The 23956-nt window shown below is 37.8% G+C and overlaps 1 protein-coding gene across 2 annotated transcripts in view; it reads right to left on the reverse strand.

The window, feature by feature from the left end:
• The window catches only part of LOC128659472 (enoyl-CoA delta isomerase 2), a 167179-nt gene that overhangs the window by 137690 nt on the left and 5533 nt on the right, over window positions 1-23956 (reverse strand). For both annotated transcript variants that reach the window (XR_008402398.1, XM_053713095.1), the window contains exon 2: window positions 11893-11990. Coding sequence is in view for 1 of the 2 variants with exons in the window: in XM_053713095.1 (XP_053569070.1) it covers window positions 11893-11961 (69 nt within the window). In the remaining variant the exon portion in view is untranslated. The remainder of the gene's footprint in view (window positions 1-11892; window positions 11991-23956) is intronic.

The raw sequence follows: 23956 nt of genomic DNA on the forward strand, positions 1-23956 counted from the left end.
TCCCCATAGGAAACAATGGGGCTGCGTTAGGAGCTGAACGCTGCTTTTTTGCAGGTGTTAGGTTTTTTTTCAGCCAGCTCAGCCCCATTGTTTCCTATGGTGAAATCGTGCACGAGCACGTTTAGCCAGCTCACCGCTGACTTAAGCAGCGCTGGTATTGAGGTGAGATGTGGAGCTAAATTCTGCTCTACGCTCACCTTTTTGCGGCTAACGCCAGGTTTAAAAAAATCTGTAATACCAGAGTTGTCTTAAGGGAGCGGTGGGATAAAAAGGCTCATTAGCAATGCAAGCCTTACCGACAAAAACTCCTAATCTAGGCGTTTGTTTTTTATTTTGTGTAATTTAGTGTTTTTTTGTAATGTAGATAATTGTATTTTATTAATTTAATTTATTTTATTGTAATGTTAGGTTTTAGTGTAAGGCAGGTTAGGTTTTATTTTACAGGTACATTTGTATTTATTTTAGCTAGGTAGTTAGTAAATAGTTAATAACTATTTACTAACTAGTCTACCTAGTTAAAATAAATACAAATTTACCTGTGAAATAAAAATACATTAAGCTAGCTACAATATAACTATTAGTTATTTTTTAGCTAGCTTGGGTTTTATTTTATAGGCAAGTATATACAGTATTTAGTTTTAAATAGGTTATTTAGGTAATAATTGTAAGTTTAATTTAGATTTATTTTAATTATATTTAAGTTAGGGGGTGTTAGTATTAGACTAAGGCTTAGGGTTTAATATATTTATGTAGTGATGTGGGAGGCTAATAGTTTATTTTAATATATCTTGTTGTGGGGGGCTTGCGGTTTAGTGGTTAATAGGTTTATTATTGCGGCGGTGTGGGTGGACGGCAGATTAGGGGTTAATAATCTTTAAATAGTGTTTGCGATGCGGGAGGGCGGCGGTTTAGGGGTTAATAGGTTTATTATAGTGGCGACGATGTTGGGGAGCGGCGGAGTAGGGGTTAATAATTTTATTTTAGTGTTTGCGATGCGGGAGGGCCTCGGTTTAGGGGTTAATAGGTAGTTTATGGGTGTTAGTGTACTTTGTGACAGTTTAGTTATGAGTTTTATGCTACAGCTTTGTAGCATAAAACTAATAACTACTGACTTTAGATGGAGGTACAGATCTTGTCAGTATAGGGTGTACAGCTCACTTTTTGGCCTCACCGCAAAACTCATAATAGTAGCGCTATGGAAGTCCCATTGAAAAAAGACTTTTTTAAAAGTGCGGTACTGACGTTGCGCGACGGCCAAAATGGTGTTCGGTACACCTATACTGACAAGACTTGTAAAAGCGGCGTTAGGGAAAAAGTATTGTTATGAAGCATAACAATGCTTTTTGAGTCATAACACAAAACTTGTAATCTAGCTGATAATTATTTAAAAGGGCAAACTCTTATTATGGGAGCACGAATAGTAAGAGTCAAATGTTTTTGATATCTGGGTGGTAGAAGGAGATAAGCCAATTGCAAAATGGTTCAATGATTACTTATATTCTGTCTTCACTAAACACTGAAGTAGAGGATGAGATTTAGGGGCCGAATTATCAAGCTCCTTCAGGCTCGCCAGAAACAGTAGTAGTCTAAAGAACGCTGCTCCATAACTTGTCCACTGCCTCTGAAACTGCGGTCTTCAATCCGTCTGATCCTGTACGATCGGGCTGATTGACACCCCCTGCTAGAGGCCGATTGGCCGCAAATCTGCAAGGGGCAGCATTGCACAAGCAGTTCAAAAGAACTGCTTGTGTAATGATAAATGCTGACAGCGTATACTGTCGGCATTTATCAATGTGCTGCGGACATGATACGCTACATTGTATCATGTCTGCTCGCACTTTGATAAATTGACCCCTTAGTGGCATTAAAGGGACACTGAACCCAAATTTTTTCTTTTGTGATTCAGATAGAGCATGACATTTTAAGCAACTTTCTAATTTACTCCTATTATCAAATTTTCTTCATTCTCTTGGTATCTAACCATGCTCCGTAGATATTGGTAACCCCATAACGTTCAAGTTTCACTCTGTTTTGCATTATTTCAAGTTTTTTCTTACTTATATGATTAGCATATTATTGTTAATTAGTGCATATGTTTCAAAGCACATAGGTTAAGACTGTGGAAATAGCCATTATTCTTAGCTAAGAGTATCAGCTCTATGACTGTATTTTTGTGTTATTCCTAGCTTAAAATGTCAGTACTGTTATAATGGCACCGAGAGAAAAGTGACTCCTTTAAATAGTTTATTTGCAGCTCGCTGTACTTCAGTCGACTCATAAGGTATAATTGGCTTTGGATAAATCTATATCACTCAAAGTATAACACTTTATCCTCCTTACTCCCTTTTCTTTTGTTAAGCTATATTCCTATATATCCACAACACTGCTTACATGTGACCTTTGTTATTGATGGGGCAAAGAAAGAGGCAAAGAAAGAGGTACACTGAACAAGTAAATATGATTATATGTGTAAGACCCTGTCTACAAGTGCAAAAGAAGAACAAAATATCTACCTTAATGTTTTAACGTTATATCCTTCTGTTCCAATTTGTTTAATTATTATTATCTTCGTTCTGATAGTGGATCTAATTTGTTATAAAGGATCACATGAACGCTTTTACCACAAGATAATGCTATAGGATCCAGCGTTGTATAACATACCGCATGAATCATGTTTTCCTACAGCAATTACATGGGCTTACTTCTGTGACATATCATATTGTAATACTTTTGATGTATGCCTTGTATATTCTATTTATGACATGTACTCTCATTTGATTCCAATAAAGCTCTTTTCAAAACTAAGAAGAAAAAAAAAAGGTCAGTAAGGAAGACTCTGGCAACTAAAGGCCTGTCTGTTTAACTTAAATTGCAGGGAAATTCATGGGAACTCTTTTAAAAAGTAAAGAATTATTACTTGTTCCACACAACAAACAAGTTCCTAGATGTCTTGGTTTAAAAATTGTGAAGTGGGTAGACTACTGACTTAATGATAGACAACAGAGTGCCTTCATAAATGTGTATTCAGTTGAGGGGGCAGTATCTAGTGGTGTTCCTTAGGGGTAAGTTCTGAGGCCTGTTTTGTTTAACATATTTATCAGTGATATCAGCAAAGGACTACATGTGAAAGTATGTCTGTTTGCAAACAAGACTGCAATTTGTAATAGAACTGATGTTCCAGAGGTGGGATGTGTATGGATCAAATAAGAAGTGATACAACAAAATCAGAGTGTTGGGCAAATGACTGGGGTCTGGCGTTCATCATCGCATAGTGCAAAAATATGTATTTAGGAAAGAAAAATCCAAAGGTTAATTACAGACACAATGGCACTTTACTCACTGTTACACAAGAGGAACAGGATTTTGGAATTATTATATTGGATGATTTGAAATTTAGTAAACAATGCCACTTTACAGGTCACTAGTTAGGTCTCATCTTAAGAATGGTGTAAAGTTCTGGAAGCCATCTCTCCAAAAGGATATAAATAAACTGGAATATTTTCAAATGAGGGCTACTAAAATGGTAAAAAATAAAATGGTAAAAATTTAAATTTTTAAAGAAAGACTCAAAGGGGCCAAATTATCAAGCTCTGAATGGAGCTTGATGCCCCATCTCCATGCAAGCCTTCAGGCTCGCCGGAAACAGCAGTTAAGAAGCATACTCCATAACTGGTCCACTGCCTCTGAGGCTGCGGTCCTCAATCCGCCCGATCCTAAAAATCAGGCTGATTGACACCCCCTGTTAGCAGCCGATTGGCCGCGAGTCTGCAGGAGGGCGGCATTGCACAAGCAGTTCTGGTGAACTGCTTGTGCAATGTTAAATGCCGACAGCATATGCTGTCGGCATTCAGCGATGTCTGACGGACATGATACACTACAGCATATCATGTTGGACAGACAATGATAAATTGGCCCCTTTGACTATATATGTATAGCTTAGAGGAGAGAATGGACAGAGGAAATATGACAGAAAGTTTTAAATATATTAAAAAGACTGAATAAAGCTGAAGCTCAGGGCTGGACTTAAGGTAAGAAGGTATGGCCTGTGCTTAGGGGGGCACCACATCCGTCTCGGCTCACTGTAGAACTCAACAAGCCCTCTATGTCAGGTCTTGTGCTAAAGCATGTATATTTATTATTATTATTATTATTAGTGACAATACTGACCCTGTGAACACTCTCTCCCCCCAGTGGTATTGGCAGGAGCTCTAACTCACTGAACCGATGCTAAGACCCGGGTCAGGTCAGTGACCATATCTCCCCCTGGAAGTTGGTCTCATTTAGAGTCTCTCTCTATCTAGCCTGAATAGGTGAAGGGCAGGTAGCATACTTTTGCTGCAGTGGGTTAAAATCAGTAGCACTAACTTCTTCAGCTGGAACTTGTTGAATTGTCCTTACAAGGACAGTTATGTCGTTACAGCAAGTTGGATCTTTTTAAAGAATACCCCGTACAAAAGAGAAAGCGCTCAATTGTCAGTGTGATAACAAACTGTTTTATTATGGGCAGGACAGACTCTTTTTAAAAAAAAGACCAAAAGCATCAGTAACAGTTATTTTCTACCAGTCAACTAAAACATGTAAAACATAACAAATAAATTAACATTATAGTGAAATGAACATACATTCCGGATTGATATAGCCATGGTCTTCACACTTATCCGGTTGTAATGTCATACTCCAGTGCAATGACTGACCATTATCCTAAGACACTCTTTCTAAACATTTCAGAAGATAACGGCCGGTCACCACAGTGAAATCCTTACAATACAAGTAAGGCTGGAACCTTTTAAGGGCCCAGACCTGAGCCAGACACTATTTTTCAATTTTACCTCTCTATCCAATAACTTTCTACTAAGAAAGGCTATGGGGTCTTCGTCACCTTCAGTGCTAACTTGACTGAGGACAGCACCAATTTCGAGCATGGAAGCATCAGTCTGCACTATAAACCATCTGGAGTACTCTGGGGTTGCAAAAAAAAATAAAAGGCATGATCACACACTGGTGACCAATTAACAACACGTGGTAGAGCCTACTTGGTCAGGCCAGTTAAGGTACTGTAAGAAGGCACAAACGTCCAGTAGTAACCGGCCTTACCTAGGAAAGCTAAGATGTGTTTTTTAGTGGTAGGGGTAGACCAGTTTAATATGGTTGTGGCTTTTTTAGGGTCAGGTCTAAGTTGGCCACTCCCTACTTCATGACCTAGGTACTGAACTTTGGCCATCCCAATTTGGCATTTGTCTGGCATCCTTGGTATCCTTTGTTGAAAAGTATAACTATGTAGGCTCCAGAGCAGCAAAGCACTACTGTTGGAAGCTAGCTGCAGATTGATGGCTGCATATAGATGCCTGTTATCACTGGCTCACTGAATGTGTTCTGCTAGCTCCTAGTGCTTGATGCCAAGAGAATGAAGTTAACTTGATAATAGAAGTAAATTGGAAGTTGTTTAAAATTGTATGTTCTGCCTAAATCATGATTATTTTTTTTTTTTGGGGGGGGGGTTATGTCCCTTTAAACTGGTACAGATCAAATGGGGTGATAAAGGAAGACTTTTTTGGGGCATCTTTAACTAAGGGAATTTGCCAGTAACCTCAGCTAAGATCTAGAGTGGGTGGGAAATGGACCCCTGATTTTTAAGGAGATCATCCACTCATGGCATGGGGTATGCATCAGTCACCGAGATATAATTTAGCTGGCGTTAGTCCACACAGAACTGGGTGGTTCCATCTTTCTTTGGAACTAGGGCAACTGGGAAAGCCCAGGGACTATCCAACAATGCCCATGTTCAGCCCATTTTACGAAGAAACAACAATTACACTTTGTATTTTGTACTTTTAAGTAGAAATTTCTTACCTTTTTTTTTGCACTTCAAGTGTACTTAAATTATGATTTATGCTGTGCATAGTTACTATGATTTATTCCTGTGTAATTTACATACAAAGTTTACATTTTTACATAAAATAAGATTTTTGGTGAACAATTTTGTTACGATTTTGATGCACCTTAACAATAAAAAGTTCTGCTGCTTATTTATGTGTGAATGGTTCAGTTATTCATTTTGTATGATATTTAAAATACTAATTTTATTATGCACTTTTAATATGAAATGATCGTATCCCAATGAAGGGATAAAAAAAGCGTGCTGGTGTTACAAAGGGAAAAAGTAAAAAATAAAAAAGATATATTATCAAACACGGTAATATACTTTTAAATCTAGTAGAACAGGTCTACCGTATCAGTCCTGAAAAATGTCCATATAGTGATGGTAAGTTGAAGGGATAGAAGTATCCTCCTTTTTGATATGGTGAGTCAGGCTGCTCCTCTTGATCCCAGAGAGTGTAGGACAACTGTTAAAATACAAAGAGTAGAGAGAGGGCGCCACAATAGCGTGATATCGTCTGGAAATGCAGGTACAGGTAAAAGTAAGTATTATGCTTACCAAATAGTGTAGCACTGTGCTGTGACCAGTGCGTGAAAGCAGGCTAGCACTTAACAGTGGCTAGTACACTGTGGAAACCAAGCTCCAAGGGTGCTTGTCCCGGTTCCAGCTTGATGTGTGCCTCCTAGTGGCTGGACTTCAAATACTGCAAAGGTTATGATGCGTTTCTCAACCCCAACTGGGTCGTTTCATCATTCACTTTTTTTATCTGATGAAACGACCCAGTTGGGGTTGAGAAACGCGTCATAACATTAAAGCTATTATATATGAAGTTGTCTGTGTTGTGGTATTTCAATACTAACAGAACAACACACAGAAAGATTCTACCTTTGTAGTATTTGAAGTCCAGCCACTAGGAGACTTTTAATATGAAAATGCAGTATAAGCAAGACACCATGTTTTCAGGGGAAAAAGTGGGTTTAGATCATTCCACCAGGGAAATAGCATTCTTTAATAATCTCCCCAGCCCAGAGAGCTTTAGATCATCGGGCCCTAAGTGTGGTATCTTTCTCAGTCTGGTTTGGCATCTACGAATGCTTCAATCATGCTTTTCAAATTGCCATTAAAGTGATCACCGAGCCAATTCGTTTGGTTATTATATGGCATGGTCCGGATGGCTTGGACCCCACACAACTCTCAAATTTGTTGAAGGCGGTTCGAGACAAACTGAATGCCACAGTCTGAAAGGATCACTATGAGGAATCGACTGCACACCATGGCTCCAGGCTGTGACCGGCTCCGTCAACACGGAAGTGTAAGAGTGTTCAAAATGAGGCTACCTATGTCCAGAGAGCTGTTACTGCAGTAGATCACACAGCCAGAATATCACCATACACATTGAGTAACAAGCACTACAGAGTGTGCAAATAGGTAATTTTATTGTATCAATATAAAATGACAAAGTAAGGCTAGGCGTTAAAGCCTGTAAATGACTGAGGAACTCCACTGCCTTCATAACAGTAATGGATGACAATGTCACTTCTTCAGGGTACCAAGTAGCATTATAGGCAGTAGCCGCAACTGAGAGCGAAGCACTCGACGGTAACAAACCTTTCAAAGGGAAAACTACCAGCCCCAGTGGACAGTGCGGTGCATCAGGTGAGCAGGGGGTACCATTCCACCAAATAGCAATAAGAAAGAAAGATGTCCTGAGCACTCAGAGTGGAAAAATAAAAAACGGAGTTTATTGAAAAAAGGTTAAAAGTGGCATAGACATGCAGGGGTCAACAAAACGGATTACCTTTTCCTTGACCCCTGCATGTCTATGCCGCTTTTAACCTTTTTTCAATAAACTGTTTTTATTTTTCCACTCTGAGTGCTCGGGACATCTTTCTTTCCTATTACTGAGTAGCATTGTCAACCACAGTCAGAATGTACCTGATTGGCTAGGTTTGGCAAGGGGCCCCATGATACCTCCAGTGACACACCAGAAGGGTTCCTGGATGAAAGGTGGGGGGATGTAAAGGCATTCAAGAGTGATCCTCAGTTGTGCCTACTTTCTGACAAGTGTCACAGGAATGACAGAATTTGCGTGACACCTAGCCAAAAGAAAACCTTTAGCAGATGGCTGGTGGAGTGTCTCGCTCTCGAATGGCCTGCCAGTGGTATCTCATTGGCAATTCTAAGGAGAGCCTCCCAGTTGGGTTGAGGCACCACTAAATGCTAAGGGCTTTTGATAATACAGTAAAATAACTCTTCTTCCCATTTAACATGTTCTACCCCTGGTCTCCAGAATCCTCTCAGACCCAGAGGGAGGATAATGAGAGATTACTAACTACAAGTATTTGAAAGTCAGTATGGGAGGGCAAATTAAAGGGGAACAGTCAGAATGTAATGTACTCACAGGTTGAGGGTCTCTGATTGGCTTGGCTGCTGGTGACCAATCTCTTGGGGTCTGGGATTTTGTCCCTCTGGTCCGACTGAGTAACCACAGTTTTCTTCTCTTGAGAGCAATAGTCACTGACCAACATCCACAAGTCATTCCCCAAAAAACACATCAGCTGTAGCAGTAGGATGAATAAGGGCTAGTGTTCAGTCCAAAAAGTTGCTCTTACACTGTTGGACCCTGTATATATGATGGAATAAAGTTTTTAAAATTTAAGCAGCTAGAGGGAGACTCTCTGATTTGATTGAATTGGCACTGTTTTTCAAAGTCCTGCATAAAGGTATCAATGTCCTCTTTGGTTTCATAAAAGGGATGGAAGCATTGCTGGGTCACCCTGAAATCAATTTGTAACCCATGGTTGATGGGCTCCCCTTGGGAAGGCAAACTGCAGCTTTGCTGGATGAAAGCCTGTTCCTCCCAAAGTTCCAGGTGAATTTTAATTTTGTAATGGCAACCTTTCTTCCAGGGTGATGGGCCTGTTATACAGCACCTAGATCTCTGTCGGTGGGGCAGCAGAAGAAGTGATGCTTGTTCCACAGAGAGTAAAACAACGTTGCTTTTGACTGCTGGCCCGGATCACCTTATAGGGCACTTAGTATTTCACAAAGAGTTGGAACAGTCAGCAGTTTGTAGTCTACTGGCCCCAGCACTGATCGATATAGAGTAGCAAATCCCTTCGCTTGCCACCAGATGTGACAATATTAACCCTTGGAGCACTCTCCCTCCCTAGTGGTATCACCAGGAGCTTAAACTGAACTGTTGCTGAGACTGGTATTCAGGTTAATTACCCTATCTCCCCCTGGAAGCTGGTCTCAGTTACAATATCTCTCTATCTAGGCAGAAGAGGTGAAGGGCAGGTAGTATACTTTTTGCTGCAGAGAGTTACAATAAGCAGCAGTAACTCATTCAGCTGGAACTTATTTAATTATCCTTACAAAGAAAGTTATGTTATTACAGCAAGTTGGAGATTTTTTCGTAGAATAGACTCCTGAATACCCCAAACAAGAGAGACAGAGCACAATTGTCAGTGTGATGAATAACTGATTTATTATGACCAGAACAGACAAAAAAGACCAAAAGCATCAGTAACAGTTATTTTCTACCAGCCAACTAAAGCATGCAAAACATAACGAATAAATGAACAATATAGTGAAATGAACAAGCGTTTGATATAGCCAGGATCGTCAAGTTATTATATTCTAAATTGGCATTACAGCTCGGGTCCTCACACATCCACCCTTTTCTCTCTGTAAACGCCTGTGGATGTGGGATGACCAGAGCTGCAATGCAGGCTGTGGAAGCAGCGGTGCGGAACAATTTATCTCCTTCTCTTCTGTAATTATCCTACATTTAGTTTTTATAAACATTGTTGCAGCATGTTAAAAATATTTCAGTAATTTACAAATCAGAACAATGGATAAGATTTATTAAAGGGGAATTTTGTCAAAAGACTGGTAATTGGTGCAGGGCTTGGAGATTGTAATTATATTTGTGTAGATGAAGAAGATGTGTGTGTCTGTATATGTGTATGCATGTATCATTGAATAAACTTTAATTAGAGGTGGTTAGCACTAACAATGGCCTGAATTATAATTGGTGTGATAACAACATTTTTTGCTCTCGTGCTAACTGTGCTTCAAGTTAAATTTTAACAAAACCGGGTTAGCTTGCTTATTACAAGTTGAAAGTAAAAAGTTAGCGAGCTAAAGTCTGATGCCCACTAACTTCAGGACTTTGAATATTGCAACCACGCTAAATACTTCTCCCATAGACTTCAATGGAGCGCACTGTTAAAATAAAAAACCCTAACACTTATAGCTCGCGGGCTAAACCGACACCGCATTAGACCAGCTGTGCTAAAGATGAAGGTAGTAATGAATATTTTACATTCAAATGATCTTCACATAGAAGAAAAATGTTCTTGTTATTTTTAAATATTTTTTTATATATATATATATATATATATATATATATATATATATATATATATACACATACATACATACATACATACACACAAAGAACATTTTATTCTAAGTGAAGAACAATGGAATGCAAAATATTTATATTCATAACAGTAAAACTCATAAACTAAAATAAAATGAAAATTATTTTTCAAGTTTCTAAGTTTCTGACTGGAAAGGGCTCAAAAGTGTAATAAATATATATATATATATATATATATATATATATATATATATATATATATATATATAGACAAGCAGGAAATTGCACTCCCAATGACCAAAGTCCTTATGCCCTGGGTGCAGCAAACAAAATAGATAGAAATACAGGACAAGCGCACTCCAAGGGACTTTTCAAAAATCACTTTAATCAGTGTTAACTTTTTCGGACGTAATATAGTCCGTCTTCAGACAAAAAAGTCTGAAGACGGACTATATTACATCCGAAAACGTTAACACTGATTAAAGTGATTTTTGAAAAGTCCCTTGGAGTGCGCTTGTCCTGTATTTATTTATATATATATATATATATATATATACACACACACACATATATATACATATATATACATACATACATACATGTGTGTGCACGTGTGTGTATTCATGTGTATACACGTGTTTATGTTTTTATTTGAATATATTTGTTTGTATATACATATTTACACATATAAACACATGTGTATATACATATTTACACATATAAACACATAAATACATATATATATATATATATATATATATATATATACACACACACACACATATACACACACAAACTTTCCAGTCAATATACTTTGCCATATCCCTTTTAACCCTTATAAAAAAATACATTAATATTTATTAGAATTTTTAAAATCTAATTTGCTGTATATTTGCATGTAACACTTTATTATAATGTGTTATTAATGTGTTTGGTGGAGATATTTTTTTAAACCCTTACACTTCAGTCGCTCTAATCCATTGAGCGCAAATTTTGTTTAGTTAGAGCGGTCGCATATTGCTTATCGCATCCCACTCTAACATTAGCACGCCACTTGTATTCTAGCCCAATATTGGGGACTTCAAGAATTTCTGGTATAAGCACAAAATGAATTAAGAGTATACTTTATAGGAATAATGGGCTGCCTTGTTAGGAATATGGTTCTTATGTTATGTTTCTAATAGGGCCGGACTGGGAATAAAAAGCAACCCTGAAAAAAATTGCTCTATTTTCCATTGAGTCTGTAGAATGCACTTGCCCCATTTTTCTCAAAAAGATTGATGGTATACTCCTTTCCCAATATTTTTTTTTATTATTTAGAATTAAATTATATTAGTTTGTAATAAAAGAAGCCAGATTGTTGATATATAAACTCAATACCACCCAATTTCATCCATGACTCCCTTTCACCATCCCCTTAAATTGAAGTTAGCCATCCCCAGCTGCTGTGGCCCACCGGGAAATCTACTTGTAGGCCAATCTGGCCTTGGTTTCTATGTATTTATGTTTGGCGACATGATAAGAAACATAACATTATTATTGTATGTCAATGAGTGTAGAACACATTTTACAAGAGGCAAAGTTTAAAACGTGCAGAATAAAAAACAAAAAGCAATGAACTTACCTTATATGTTAGTTCTGTGGAATTACCTTTATACCATTTGTATGTGTTAGAACCAGACATCTTTGCCATTTTATTCCACTGCACTGAGTCTATGAAGCCTGCAAAACAGCTCAGAGTTACTAATATTATCCAAGACAAAGCAGAATAACATGTCAGTGAACAAAGGTCAAAGATTCAAGTAGATGTTTTAGTTTTTTTACAAACACAGATGTAAATGTGTAGCTTTTATTTTGCAAACACAGACCATGCCAATAAAGATTGTCTGCTTTAAAAGGACAGTAGACACCTTGAGATATGAATATAAAAAGTTTAGTTAAGATTAGTAAAACAACTTTGCAACATACTTTCATTATTTATTTTTCCCCTCTTTTCATGTAATTTTATTTTTTTATTAAAGGGACACTCAGGTTAAATTAAATTTTCATGATTCAGATACAGCATGTAATTTTAAACAACTTTCCAGTTTACTTCCATTAAAAAAAAATGTGCACAGTCTTTTATATTTACACTTTTTGAGTCACCAGCTCCTACTGAGCATGTGCAAGAAGTCACAGACTATACGTATATGCATTTGTGATTGGCTGATTGCTATCACATGGTACAGGGGGAGTGGGAATATACATAACTTTGAAATTTGTTAGAAAAAAAATCTACTACTCTTTTGAAATTCAGAGTAAATGCTATTGTATTGTCTTGTTATCTTGCATTTGTTGATTATGCAAATCTACTGTGTTTACTGGTCCTTTAATGTCAGTGCAGGATGAAATTGCTTTACAATGGCTTACAAAAATAAGAATGGGCAGGTAAATTGAAAATGAGATTTAATACTGGAAAATGCAAGGTTCTAAATTTTGGAAGTAAACAAAACGCAGGCAACCTATTATTTAAATGGAACTAGACTTAGCAAAACAGAGAAGGAAAGGGTTATGTTACTTTTAGTACAACCCCAATTCTGAAAAAATTGGGACAGTATGGAAAATTAAAAACAAACAAGCAAAAAGAATCATTTGAAAATGCAATTCCCCCTGTGCTAGATTTCGAGTGGAGCATTATTTATCGCTACCGCTTGCACATTAACTCCACTAGAATTTAGTTTATTGTGTGTCTCGGGTAACCCAACGCTCAGAAAAAGTCAAGATAAGAATATTACAACCACGTTAATGTATTCCCCTATAGACGTCAATGGAATCAGGATCCTGGATGTGGACTGACCCCCCTCCATACCATGACAGACGCTGGCATTTGGGCCTGACGCTGAACAGCTTGGATGGTCTTTTTCCTCTTTGGCCCGGAGAACACATTGGCTGTTTTTTCCAAAAGCTATTTGAAATGTTGACTCGTCTGACCACAAAACACAATTCCACTGAGCTACTGTCCATCTCAGATAAGACCGAGCCCAGAGAAGTCAGCGGCGCTTCTGGACAGTGTTGATGTATGGAATCTGCTTTGCATAGTAAAGGCTTAACTTGCATCTGTGGATGCAGCGGCGAATGGTGTTGACTGACAAAGGTTTACCAAAGTATTCCCAAGCCCATGTCAGGATAATACATTACAGACTCATGACAGTTTTTTTAGACAGTCTGAGGGATCACGTGCATTCAGAAGTGGTTTTCGGCCTTGCCCTTTACGCACCAAGATTTGACCGGATTCCTTGAATTTTTTTAATTATTTTGTGCATTGTAGAAGGTGAAATGCCCCAAATCCTACTGATTTGTCTTTGGGGAATGTTGTTCTCAAAGTGCTGGATTATTCGCTAATGAATCTGTTTGCAGATTGGGGAGCCTCGACCCATCCTTGCTCTTGAAGGACTAGGCCTTTTATTTTAATACTACGATTACACGATTGCCTCACCTGTTTCACATCACCTTCTTATATAAACTTGTCACATTGCTATTAGTCCTAAACTGTCCCTGTCCCAACTTTTTTGGAACGTGTTGCAGTCAGATTTGAAATGAGTGTATATTTTCAAAAATACATTAAATTCACAAAGTAAAACATCAAATAATGTGTTAATAATGTGTTTTCTTTGTAGTACAGGGTGAATTGAATTTTCGAATGACTCGTTAGTTTTTTGCATTTTTTTATTGTCCCAACTTTTTCGAAATTGGGGTTGTATAGATGACAAGCTAAAGATGGGTGCATAATGCAGGGCAGTGGCTTCTAAGGCTAATATGATACTATAATTTATTAAAAGAGGCATTAATACAAAGGAGGAAAGAATAATTCTGTCACTATATAAATCCTTGGTAAGACCACACCTTGAGTACAGAGTGCAGTTAGGGGACCGATCTCAAAAAAAGACATTGCAGACTTAAAAAAAGTTCAGAAAAGGGCCACAAAGCTAATACGGGGAATGGAGAATTTAAAGGGACACTGAACCCAATTTTTTTCTTTCATGATTCAGATAGAGCATGCAATTTTAAGAAACTTTTTAATTTACTCCTATTATCAAATTTTCTTCATTCTCTTGGTATGTTTATTTGAAAAGCAAGAATGTAAGTTTAAATGCCGGCCCATTTTTGGTGAACAACCTAGGTTGTCCTTGCTGATTGGACAGCACCAATAAACAAGTGCTGTCCATGGTCCTGAACCAATAATTTGCTGGCTCCTTAGCTTAGATGCCTTCTTTTTCAAATAAAAATAGCAAGAGAACAAAGAAGAAATGATAATAGAAGTAAATTAGAAAGTTACTTAAAATCGCATGCTCTATCTGAATCATGAAATAAAAAATTTGGGTCCAGTGTCCCTTTAAGCTATGAAGAGAGGTTATCCAAACTGGGTATGTTTTTTCGAGAAAAAGACTCTTGATTACTTAATATAAATATATTCAAGGCCCATATACAGAGATGGCTGAAGCTCTGTTTATTCCAAAAAAATTGTTTGTGACAAGAGGTCACAATTTTAGGCTGGAGGAAAGGAGATTTAATCTCCAACAACGTAAATGTGTTTCCACTGTAAGAGCAAATACATTGTACAACTCACTACCTAAGGAGGTAATACATGCCAATACCGTAGAAACATTTAAAAATGGTTTAGGTACATTTCTGGCTAGAAACAGAATTCAGGGATATGATTGCTTGTGTTAAAGGGGCAATAAACCTAAAAATAATGTTATAATAACATTATCTTAGCGCAAATATTATACATTAAAGTATTGCAGCCATATTTTAAGATAAAGTCTAGTTTTTCAGACCGCCGCTCCTTGCTCTGCTGAGCAGGTCTGTTTTTTTTTCTTAAGCGCATCTGGGCACCTTTAAAACTCAATGTAGCTCGCTCCCGCTACCAGGCCAGAGCGGGAGCAAGCTACATTGAGTTTAAAGGCGCGGTCAGGCCGGCTGTGAGTAGAAAGCTGCCCAGATGCGCTTAAGAAAAAAAAAACAGACCCGCTCAGCAGAGCAAGGAGTGGCGGTCTGAAAAACTAGACTTTATCATAAAATATGGCTGCAATACTTTAATGTATAATGTTTGTACAACGATAATATCATATAATTCTGCACTATGTTTACTGCCCCTTTAAATGTGTCACCTTTTTAATGGAATTAATTTAAGATCAATTTAAACTTTTATTGTAGATATATTAAGATTTGTATAGGTTGAACTCAAAGGACTTCTGTCTTTTTTCAATCTCATCTACCATGTTACTATCTTACTGCAGACATTTCAAGGCTAATCCTGCTACATATTTACCCTAATTGACAAACATATAAGAACTGAAAAATGGCAAATGATGCACTTTAAACTAGCATAAGGACTGTGGGTAGCCTTGTCAGTTGCAGACTCAAACCCAGATTGCCCCCTCCAGTGGTGATTGAAGTTAGGTTATTAAAAAACAATTGCAGCAAATAAGATGTTTGTTTGTTAAAACTGTTTCAATTGGGCTGATACAATATTCTATAGCAAGGCAACAAAAATCTTTTCTAATTACAAAGTGTTTACCTTTAAATCAGTTACTGATTACCCTTTAATAACATATCAGAGATAAACTTTTATAAGTAAACGTTATTTCAAACCTGTCCTCGGGCCCCCCTAACAGGGCAGATTTCCAGGATATCCGTGAGAGCAGGTAAAATAACCATGTTTACTAATCAACTGATTATATATTATGTTCTAGTTCACAAATCCACAAAATTTGGCGTGTTAGGGAGGCCTGCGGACAGGTTTAAAAATCAGTGGTGTAGAGTAATGTAATAAAGCTCACCCTACAGTTTGGGAGAGGTGATCAGCTTAGGTTTGGGTTAATGTTTTTTTATTTTTTTTATTTAACAAAAACATACACTTATTGTGATAATTAAAATTAGTCCCCTTTCCCTCATTATTTTACTTCAAACCACCCCCTGGGAGCAAACCTGGGGCGAGATTACATATACGGTGCAGGTTTCAGCACAAACTGCTGAAACCCACGCCGCCCGTAATTTCACTACGCAAATCAGGGAATCACATAAACCCCGCCGACAGTTCATAAAGTGCCATAAGCCGGATAAACTAGCGATGTCCAGAAATGTGTGTAAATACAAATTTCCTGGAGCCGCCTCCCAAAAATAAACCTGACACGTAAAAACCCCTATATCGGCCATCACCCCCATATCGGAACTAATAATAAATGTATTAACCCCTAAACCGACAACCCCCCACAACGCAAACTAACATTTCTTTAAATAAAAAAACTAAATTTAAATTAATCTAAAATAACAAAAAATAAAAAAGTCTAACATTACAGAAAATAATAAACCAAATTATCAAAAATAAAAAAATTAAACCTAATCCCTATGAAAATAAAAAAGCCCCCCAAAATAAAAATACCCCCAATCTAAACTAAACTACCAATAGCCCTTAAAATGGCCTTTTATAGGGTATTGCCCTAAGTTAAACAGCTCTTTAAACAGCCCCTAACAGTAAAAACAAAAAAAAAAACCTAACACTAAAAAATCCCCTTAAAGGGGCATTTGTATGGGCATTGCCCTTAAAAGGGCATTTAGCTCTTTTACAAGTGCCCAATAAAATCCTTAATCTAAAAAAAAAAAGAAAAAGAAAAAAAAAAGCCTAAATCTAACCCCCGGTTCCTGAAGTCCGGCGGTGAAGTCTTCATCCAAGCAGCGACATCTTCTTCCATCGCGGCGTCCTCCTATGTTCATCCAGGACCGCAGAACTTAAGACCGGTGACCACAGAACTGAAGATCGTATGATCACCGCCGTTCACTGAAAATCGAATGCAAGTTACGCGTTTAAATATGGCGTACCTTGCATTCCTATTGGCTGATTTAAATCTTCAAATTAGCCAATAGGATGAGAGCGACTGAAATCCTATTGGCTGATTAGGGTGTGTTTTTATTTTGGGGGGGCTTTTTTTATTTTTATAGGGATTATTGTAATTTAGTATTTTTTAATTTTAGGTAATTGGGGTTAATTTAGGATGTGATAGGTTGTGGGGGGTTGGCGGATTAGGGGTTAATAGTTTAATTAGGAAAATTGCAATATGGGGGTTGGTGGATTAGGAGTTAATATACTTTATTAGTTATTGCGGTGGGGGATTGCGGTTGATAGGTAGATAGATATTGCGCATGCGTTAGTTGTTCGTTTATATTTTCAGGGAGTTACGGAACTCACATTTTCAGCGCAAGGCTTGCTGCGCCTGCCTATTTGCAGCGAGGTGAAAATGGAGTAAAATTTCTCAATTTTCACCACATAAATCCTTGAATATGTGATACCAACTTGCGACACAGTTCCATGTTAGCTTATGGGAGTAAAATTAGTGGGCGACGGGTAAAATATACGCGCAGCATTTATATGTGGCGCCGTATATGTGATAGCAAACCCAGACTAAACACCGGCGTCGCCGGCTTTTGCAGGCGACGCCGCATATGTATCCGATTTATGGCAGTATATCAACTGCCAGAGCGGTTTATGTAATTTCCCGATGTGCAAGGGGAAATTACGGGCGACGCGGGATTCAGCAGTTGTGCTGAAGCCTGCGCCACATATGTAATCTCGCCCCTGATTTTCAACAAAGGATAACAAAAAACTAAGAAAATTTGATAAATTAAGTAAGTTAGAAAGTTGTTTAATATCAAATGTACTATCTGAATCATAAAAGAAAAGTTGTGGGTTTTATGTCCCTTTTAAGACTATTTTTACTTTGAGAATTATTTATCTCATCAAAAGGAGTTCTGTAGTTTTTTTGTATGTGAAGGAGAGACACAATACAATAAAGTTTTCCTTAAAATAAGCTGATGATTTATCTCTAAAATAAGCTGATGATTTGTAACATTGTCTTAAACGTACAAATTTACACAAACACAATCCACACAACCTTAAAAAAAAACAGCTCATCCACATGCACACACACAATGCAAACAACCTTAAAGGGACAGCTCGCCCTACATTCTAATTTTTTTAAAGGGACAGACACCATCACAATGCAGTGAGCCTTTAAAGGAATAGATCACTCTACACACAACTCAAACACAGACTTAGAGGCACTAATCAAAGTGTGCACATAAACACACGGCTTTAGAGGAACAGTTTTCCACACACAATTATGTCCAAAATTATAATAGACAAAGTTTCTAGTGCCTGTCCTTTAATTTAAACATTTTCAAAACCTGATATCTAGTTTTCTTGGCCAGGGTGTTTAGATAGAAAGACATTATGTTTTATATAATATTTTTTTGAATTTCAAATTACACAAATAGGTAAAAAATATGAAGCATGGATGCAGTAGTGTAAATTTTGTAGATTATATAAACTGTTCTCTTAAAAATCAAAAGGTTGCTAGTTACTGAGAAACTGAGGACTAGATTACGAGTGGAGCTTTAACTGTAGCATGCGAACTGCATAGTTTTTTTTAACCGGAAAATGGAAATAGTATGTGCATTATGAGTTAAAAGTAAATGGTGTTTGCTTGTGCACAATCAAATTTAACGCACAACTTCAGAGCTCTGGTTAACTGTTACATGAGACAAAAAAGTTGCACAAAAATATAAAATGTATATTTAACAGTACAGTTACACTCATTAACACTGTCTGATAAAAATGATTTTTTACATTAAAAAGTTATAAGAGCTTAAAGGGACCGTCTACACCAGAATTTTTATTGTTTTAAAAGATAGATAATCCCTTTATTACCCATTCCCCAGTTTTGCATATATTAATATACTTTTACCTCTGTGATTATCTTGTATATAAGCCTCTGCAAATGGCCCCTTTATTTCAGTTCTTTTGACAGACTTGCAGTTTAGCCAATCAGTGCCTGCTCCCAGATAAATTCAGGTGCATGAGCACAGTGTTATCTATATGAAACACATGAACTAACACCCTCTAGTGGTGAAAACGGTTAAAATGCATTCTGAAAATAGGTGGCCTTTAAGGTTTTAGAAATTAGCATATGAAGCTCTCAGGTTAAGCTTTCAACTAAGAATACCAAGAGAACAAAGCAAAATTGGTGATAAAAGTGACAAAAATGACATGCCCTATCTGAATCATGAAAGTTTATTTTGGACTAGACTGTCCCTTTAAAGATATGTCTCGAGGCAAGCTTAATGGAGGACGCATCTGCCTAGAGCTCCGGGTTCACTCAGCACAACAAATAGATTTTTAGCAATCTAAACTTCTTCAAATGACCAATAACCTTCACCGGACTCCTACCGAAGTGGCTAGGAGCATTATTGCTGACCAAATTCGGTTGATTATAAGAGCCGACAGTGAACTAATACATCCGCTTCATATCAGACTATGGCAGAATTAGGACACTTGAAATGAAGCCCTGGTCAGAGTAAACCCTCCGCGGTGCATCTACACAAAATTTACAAGCCGGCAGCTATTGCAGGGGAAGCCAGCAACACATGTCAGCTTCTAGACGGAGGGGAGAGAAACTTATACGGAGCCGCCATCTTAATGAAGCTACCACGTGGCAACTTAATCAGCCCACAATATTGATTTCAGGTGAGCAGGAAAAAAGTTTAACATCACAATATAAGTGAACAGGCTCACACAGTGTCTCAGGGTCGCCCAGATGTTAAATATAATAGCACACAGGGAGCCGAAGGACCCGACACACGCTGAGTAATGGCGGATTAAACAGAAACCCAGGGGTAAAGCTCCGGTCACCAAGAATAGATATGGCATAATTAAACAGAGGATAAACGCCCCAACAAGCAAGATAAGGATGTAAAAGGCACATAATCCAGCTTCAGAAAAGTGGTTAAAGAAACAGGTAATAAAATACTTTATCTATGCGATGCTACCACGTGACAAACGACACAGTTAAATTTGCTGAACACAGACAACTCACGTACTGCTAAATACAATGCAAGCAAGAACACTAGTTCACTACTAAATTGCCTCACCTCATCAGAGAGGAAAGAACAGGAGGTGCCACTTAGAAGACATAATAAGTTACTCTATATATATCACTCTACGAAAAGGTCATACTCAAAAAAAACATAAATAAATGGGACTTTTCATACCCTGATTTAATCTCTGCATAGCTCTAAAGCAATAGCATGATAAGGGAGTGGTTAAACTTTGTGGGCCTAATATAGCCACCAGCTAAGAATCCAGCCACGCAAGATAAAGGGTTTCAGTACAAATTCTCAATAGCCTCCCCCACACAGTCTGCTCTACCTCCCAGTGGCTACATAACTTACTTGAACAGCCATCAAAATACAAAATGTCAGTCAGAAGACAGAGTAAAACTGGAACCACAAGCAAACCTGCAGTAGCTGACATTTTTCTTAAAAGCCAAAGAGGAGAAAAGCCTCCAGAAAAGAACAATAACATCTCTGAAGATGAGATGGAGGAAGACACTGATACCACTCCCATAGAAAATATGGACACCCCTGTAACTCTAAAGGATATACAAAATCTCGTATGTAAACAAGACATTACTAACATATTTGATAAGATGTGGGCAAAGATGGATGCACTCCAAAACACGGTCACAAACAGCCTTACTGAAATCAAACATGACATAACAGAGTTGGGCTGTAGGCTGGAAACCCTTGAAGAAAACGAAGAGACAGTAAAAGAAGACATCACATCTATCAATCAACATCTAGCTGACCATCAACGGGAATTATCAGATATTAATGACAAACTGGAGGACTTGGAGAACAGGAGTCGAAGGTGTAATATCCGTATGAAAGGCATACCAGAAACAATCACTTCCTCAGAACTCCGTAATTATTTGATACATCTATTTCAAAGTATTACAGGTTCATCAGACGAAGGGAAATTTCAAATTGAGAGAGCTCATAGAGCTCTAAGACCGAAACCCAAAGACTCTGATCCCCCAAGAGATGTCATAGTCAAATTCCTCCGTTTCCAAGAAAAAGAAGAGGTCATGGCAGCTTCTAGGAAAAATCCGACATTCAAATATCAAGGAACAATCATTCAATTCTTCCAGGACTTATGTATTAAGACCCTCCAAAAGAGGTTTGCTTTACGCCCACTGACTCAACTACTGAGGAAAAATCAAATTCAGTACAGATGGGGTTTCCCCTTCGCCCTATTTATACAACATGAGGGTAGCACCACATCCATCAGAGAGAAGCAAGACATTCCAGAGATTTGTCATCGTCTAAAGATAGACTGCCCAGAAATCCCAGACATTTCTCAAGACAACATTAAAGTCCGTTCACAGAATTCAGGCGGTTCAAATCAACCGAATCGTTGGACCAAAGTCTCCAAAAGGAAACAGAAGAGTTGAGAGACTCTAGAGACTCTGTAAAATGTTTAATACCATGGTGTGGTAGCTATGTCTTTGCCTGCTCCTGGACGAGTGGAATATTTATGTGAATTAAGATTTAAGCAGTTATATCCAACCATCAACTTAGTTATCCTACCATGAAGAGGTTGAGGGGTAAGGCTTCAGGGGTCTAGCTAATCTTAGATCTTGCTCCCTCCATACTATCCTCTAGTCCGGACCAATAGATGTAATACACTAACATCTATAGATAGGTCACCATATTGTCAGATTTATATATTTTGAGATTGCTTAAGTTTTTACATAATATCACATTGTGCTGAGATTTGCAGATAGTTAGGAAATTGCAAATTTTTTACAACACACAAGTGTTGCATTATGTTCTTTAATGTTTGATTATTTATGTTTGTTAAATGTTTGGTTTTGTTTTTTCGTTTCAAACTCTGTCGAGCAGTGGTCCAGAAAGTTTCTCCATGCCAAAGAAGCTCAGAAGTCAAGGGAAGACAACCCTCAAATCAAAGTCAGGTGTAATATTCAGGTACGAGGAGAGGGGGTGGCAGTGATGGTAAATGGATCCTAAGATACAGATAATTTCACATAACGTTAGAGGCCTAAATACCAATACAAAGAGAAAAATAGCACTCACCCAATATAGCACTATGAACGCCAAAATTATCTTTCTACAGGAGACTCACTTCACACACAACCAAATCCCTAAACACTGGAGTAGACACTACATGCAACATTTTCACTCCACAACCGACACTAAAAAAAGAGGGGTAACTATTCTCCTACACAACTCCCTCCCATTTATTAAAGAAGAGGTGATAAAAGACAAAGAGGGTAGATACCTCATTGTGAGAGGAACCATTCAAGACACTCAGGTAACACTATGCAACATATATGCGCCTAACGAACAACAACACACATTCTTCACTAAACTCTCACACAATGGTCTCAAACCTTGATGATTGTGGCAGGAGACTTCAATGTAAATCTAAAGACATTGAGGGAAACTAGCACCGTCAGACTAACAAATAAACAACGTAGATTAAACTCTATTACTAAAATCATTAGAGAAACACTAGAATCACATAATGTGATTGACTCCTGGACTTCCCTATATGGCCAGACGACTGATCATACTTATTACTCACCTGCCCACAAAATTTACACTAAACTCGATTACATTTTCATTAGTCAGATAATGTTACCTAGTCTAATCTCCTCATCTATCCATGCATCAGTTTGGTCAGATCACTCAATCATTCAAATACAATTGAAAAGCTTCACTGATGTACACAGACAAAAATCTTGGACGTATGACCCCACACTATTAAAACAACCAGACATATTCAATAGAATCCTCAATAATCTTAAAGAATATTGGAGGTTTAACGTTTCTCCTTCAGTCAAACCGGTACTGACCTGGGCGGCCCACAAACCTTATATTAGGGGATTGCTCATAAAAGAGAAAAACTTGTTCCTAAAGAAGACCAGATTACTGACAACAACACTACAACAGGAAATAGAAGAATTAGAAAAGACACATAGACTCACACTTTCCAATCAGACCCTGATCACACTGAACAATAAAAGAAAAGAACTCAATAAAATTTTAACTGACAACTCCATGAGAGCTATTAGCAAACTGAAGACGTACTACTTTCTGCACGCAAACAAACCAGATAGATTTTTAGCCAATAAATTAAGAGAGAAAACTAAATCCTTCACAATCACACAACTACAAAAACCAGACGGAGCTCTGACTTCCCACCCACGAGAGATTGTAGAATGCTTTGCCCAATACTACGAGGCCCTTTATGACGGGAGGAAGGTTTCACATTCACCACAAACAACACAACTCAGACAATCACTCCTAGAATCAGCAAAGCTCCCGAGACTAGACGAACAAGACTCAAAAACCCTAGATGCAGAGATCACATTGGCGGAAATAGCTTCTGCCATTAAAGAACTTAAGATAGGTAAAGCGGCGGGACCAGACGGGTTTCCTGGTGACTACTTTAAATTGTTTAAAACAGATCTATGCTCCCATCTTCATAAGTTTTGCAATGATGCCTTAAGTGGTACTCCAATCCCCTCTGAACTACTTCAGGCGAAAATTATTGTAATCCCCAAACCGGGAAAAGACCCCAAAATTACTTCCAATTACAGGCCAATCTCATTGATCAACCAAGATGTAAAGATTTTTACCAAAATCTTGGCAAACAGACTTAAACACCTTTTGCCCACATTGATCCATCCGGATCAGGTGGGCTTTATTAAAGACCGTGAAGCACCGGATAATGTCCGCCGCACAGTAGCCCTAGTTGAATATTTAAAAGAAACAAAAACGCCTTCTCT

The sequence above is a fragment of the Bombina bombina genome, chromosome 5, assembly GCF_027579735.1.
Source record: "Bombina bombina isolate aBomBom1 chromosome 5, aBomBom1.pri, whole genome shotgun sequence".
Taxonomy (NCBI): Eukaryota; Metazoa; Chordata; class Amphibia; order Anura; family Bombinatoridae; genus Bombina; species Bombina bombina.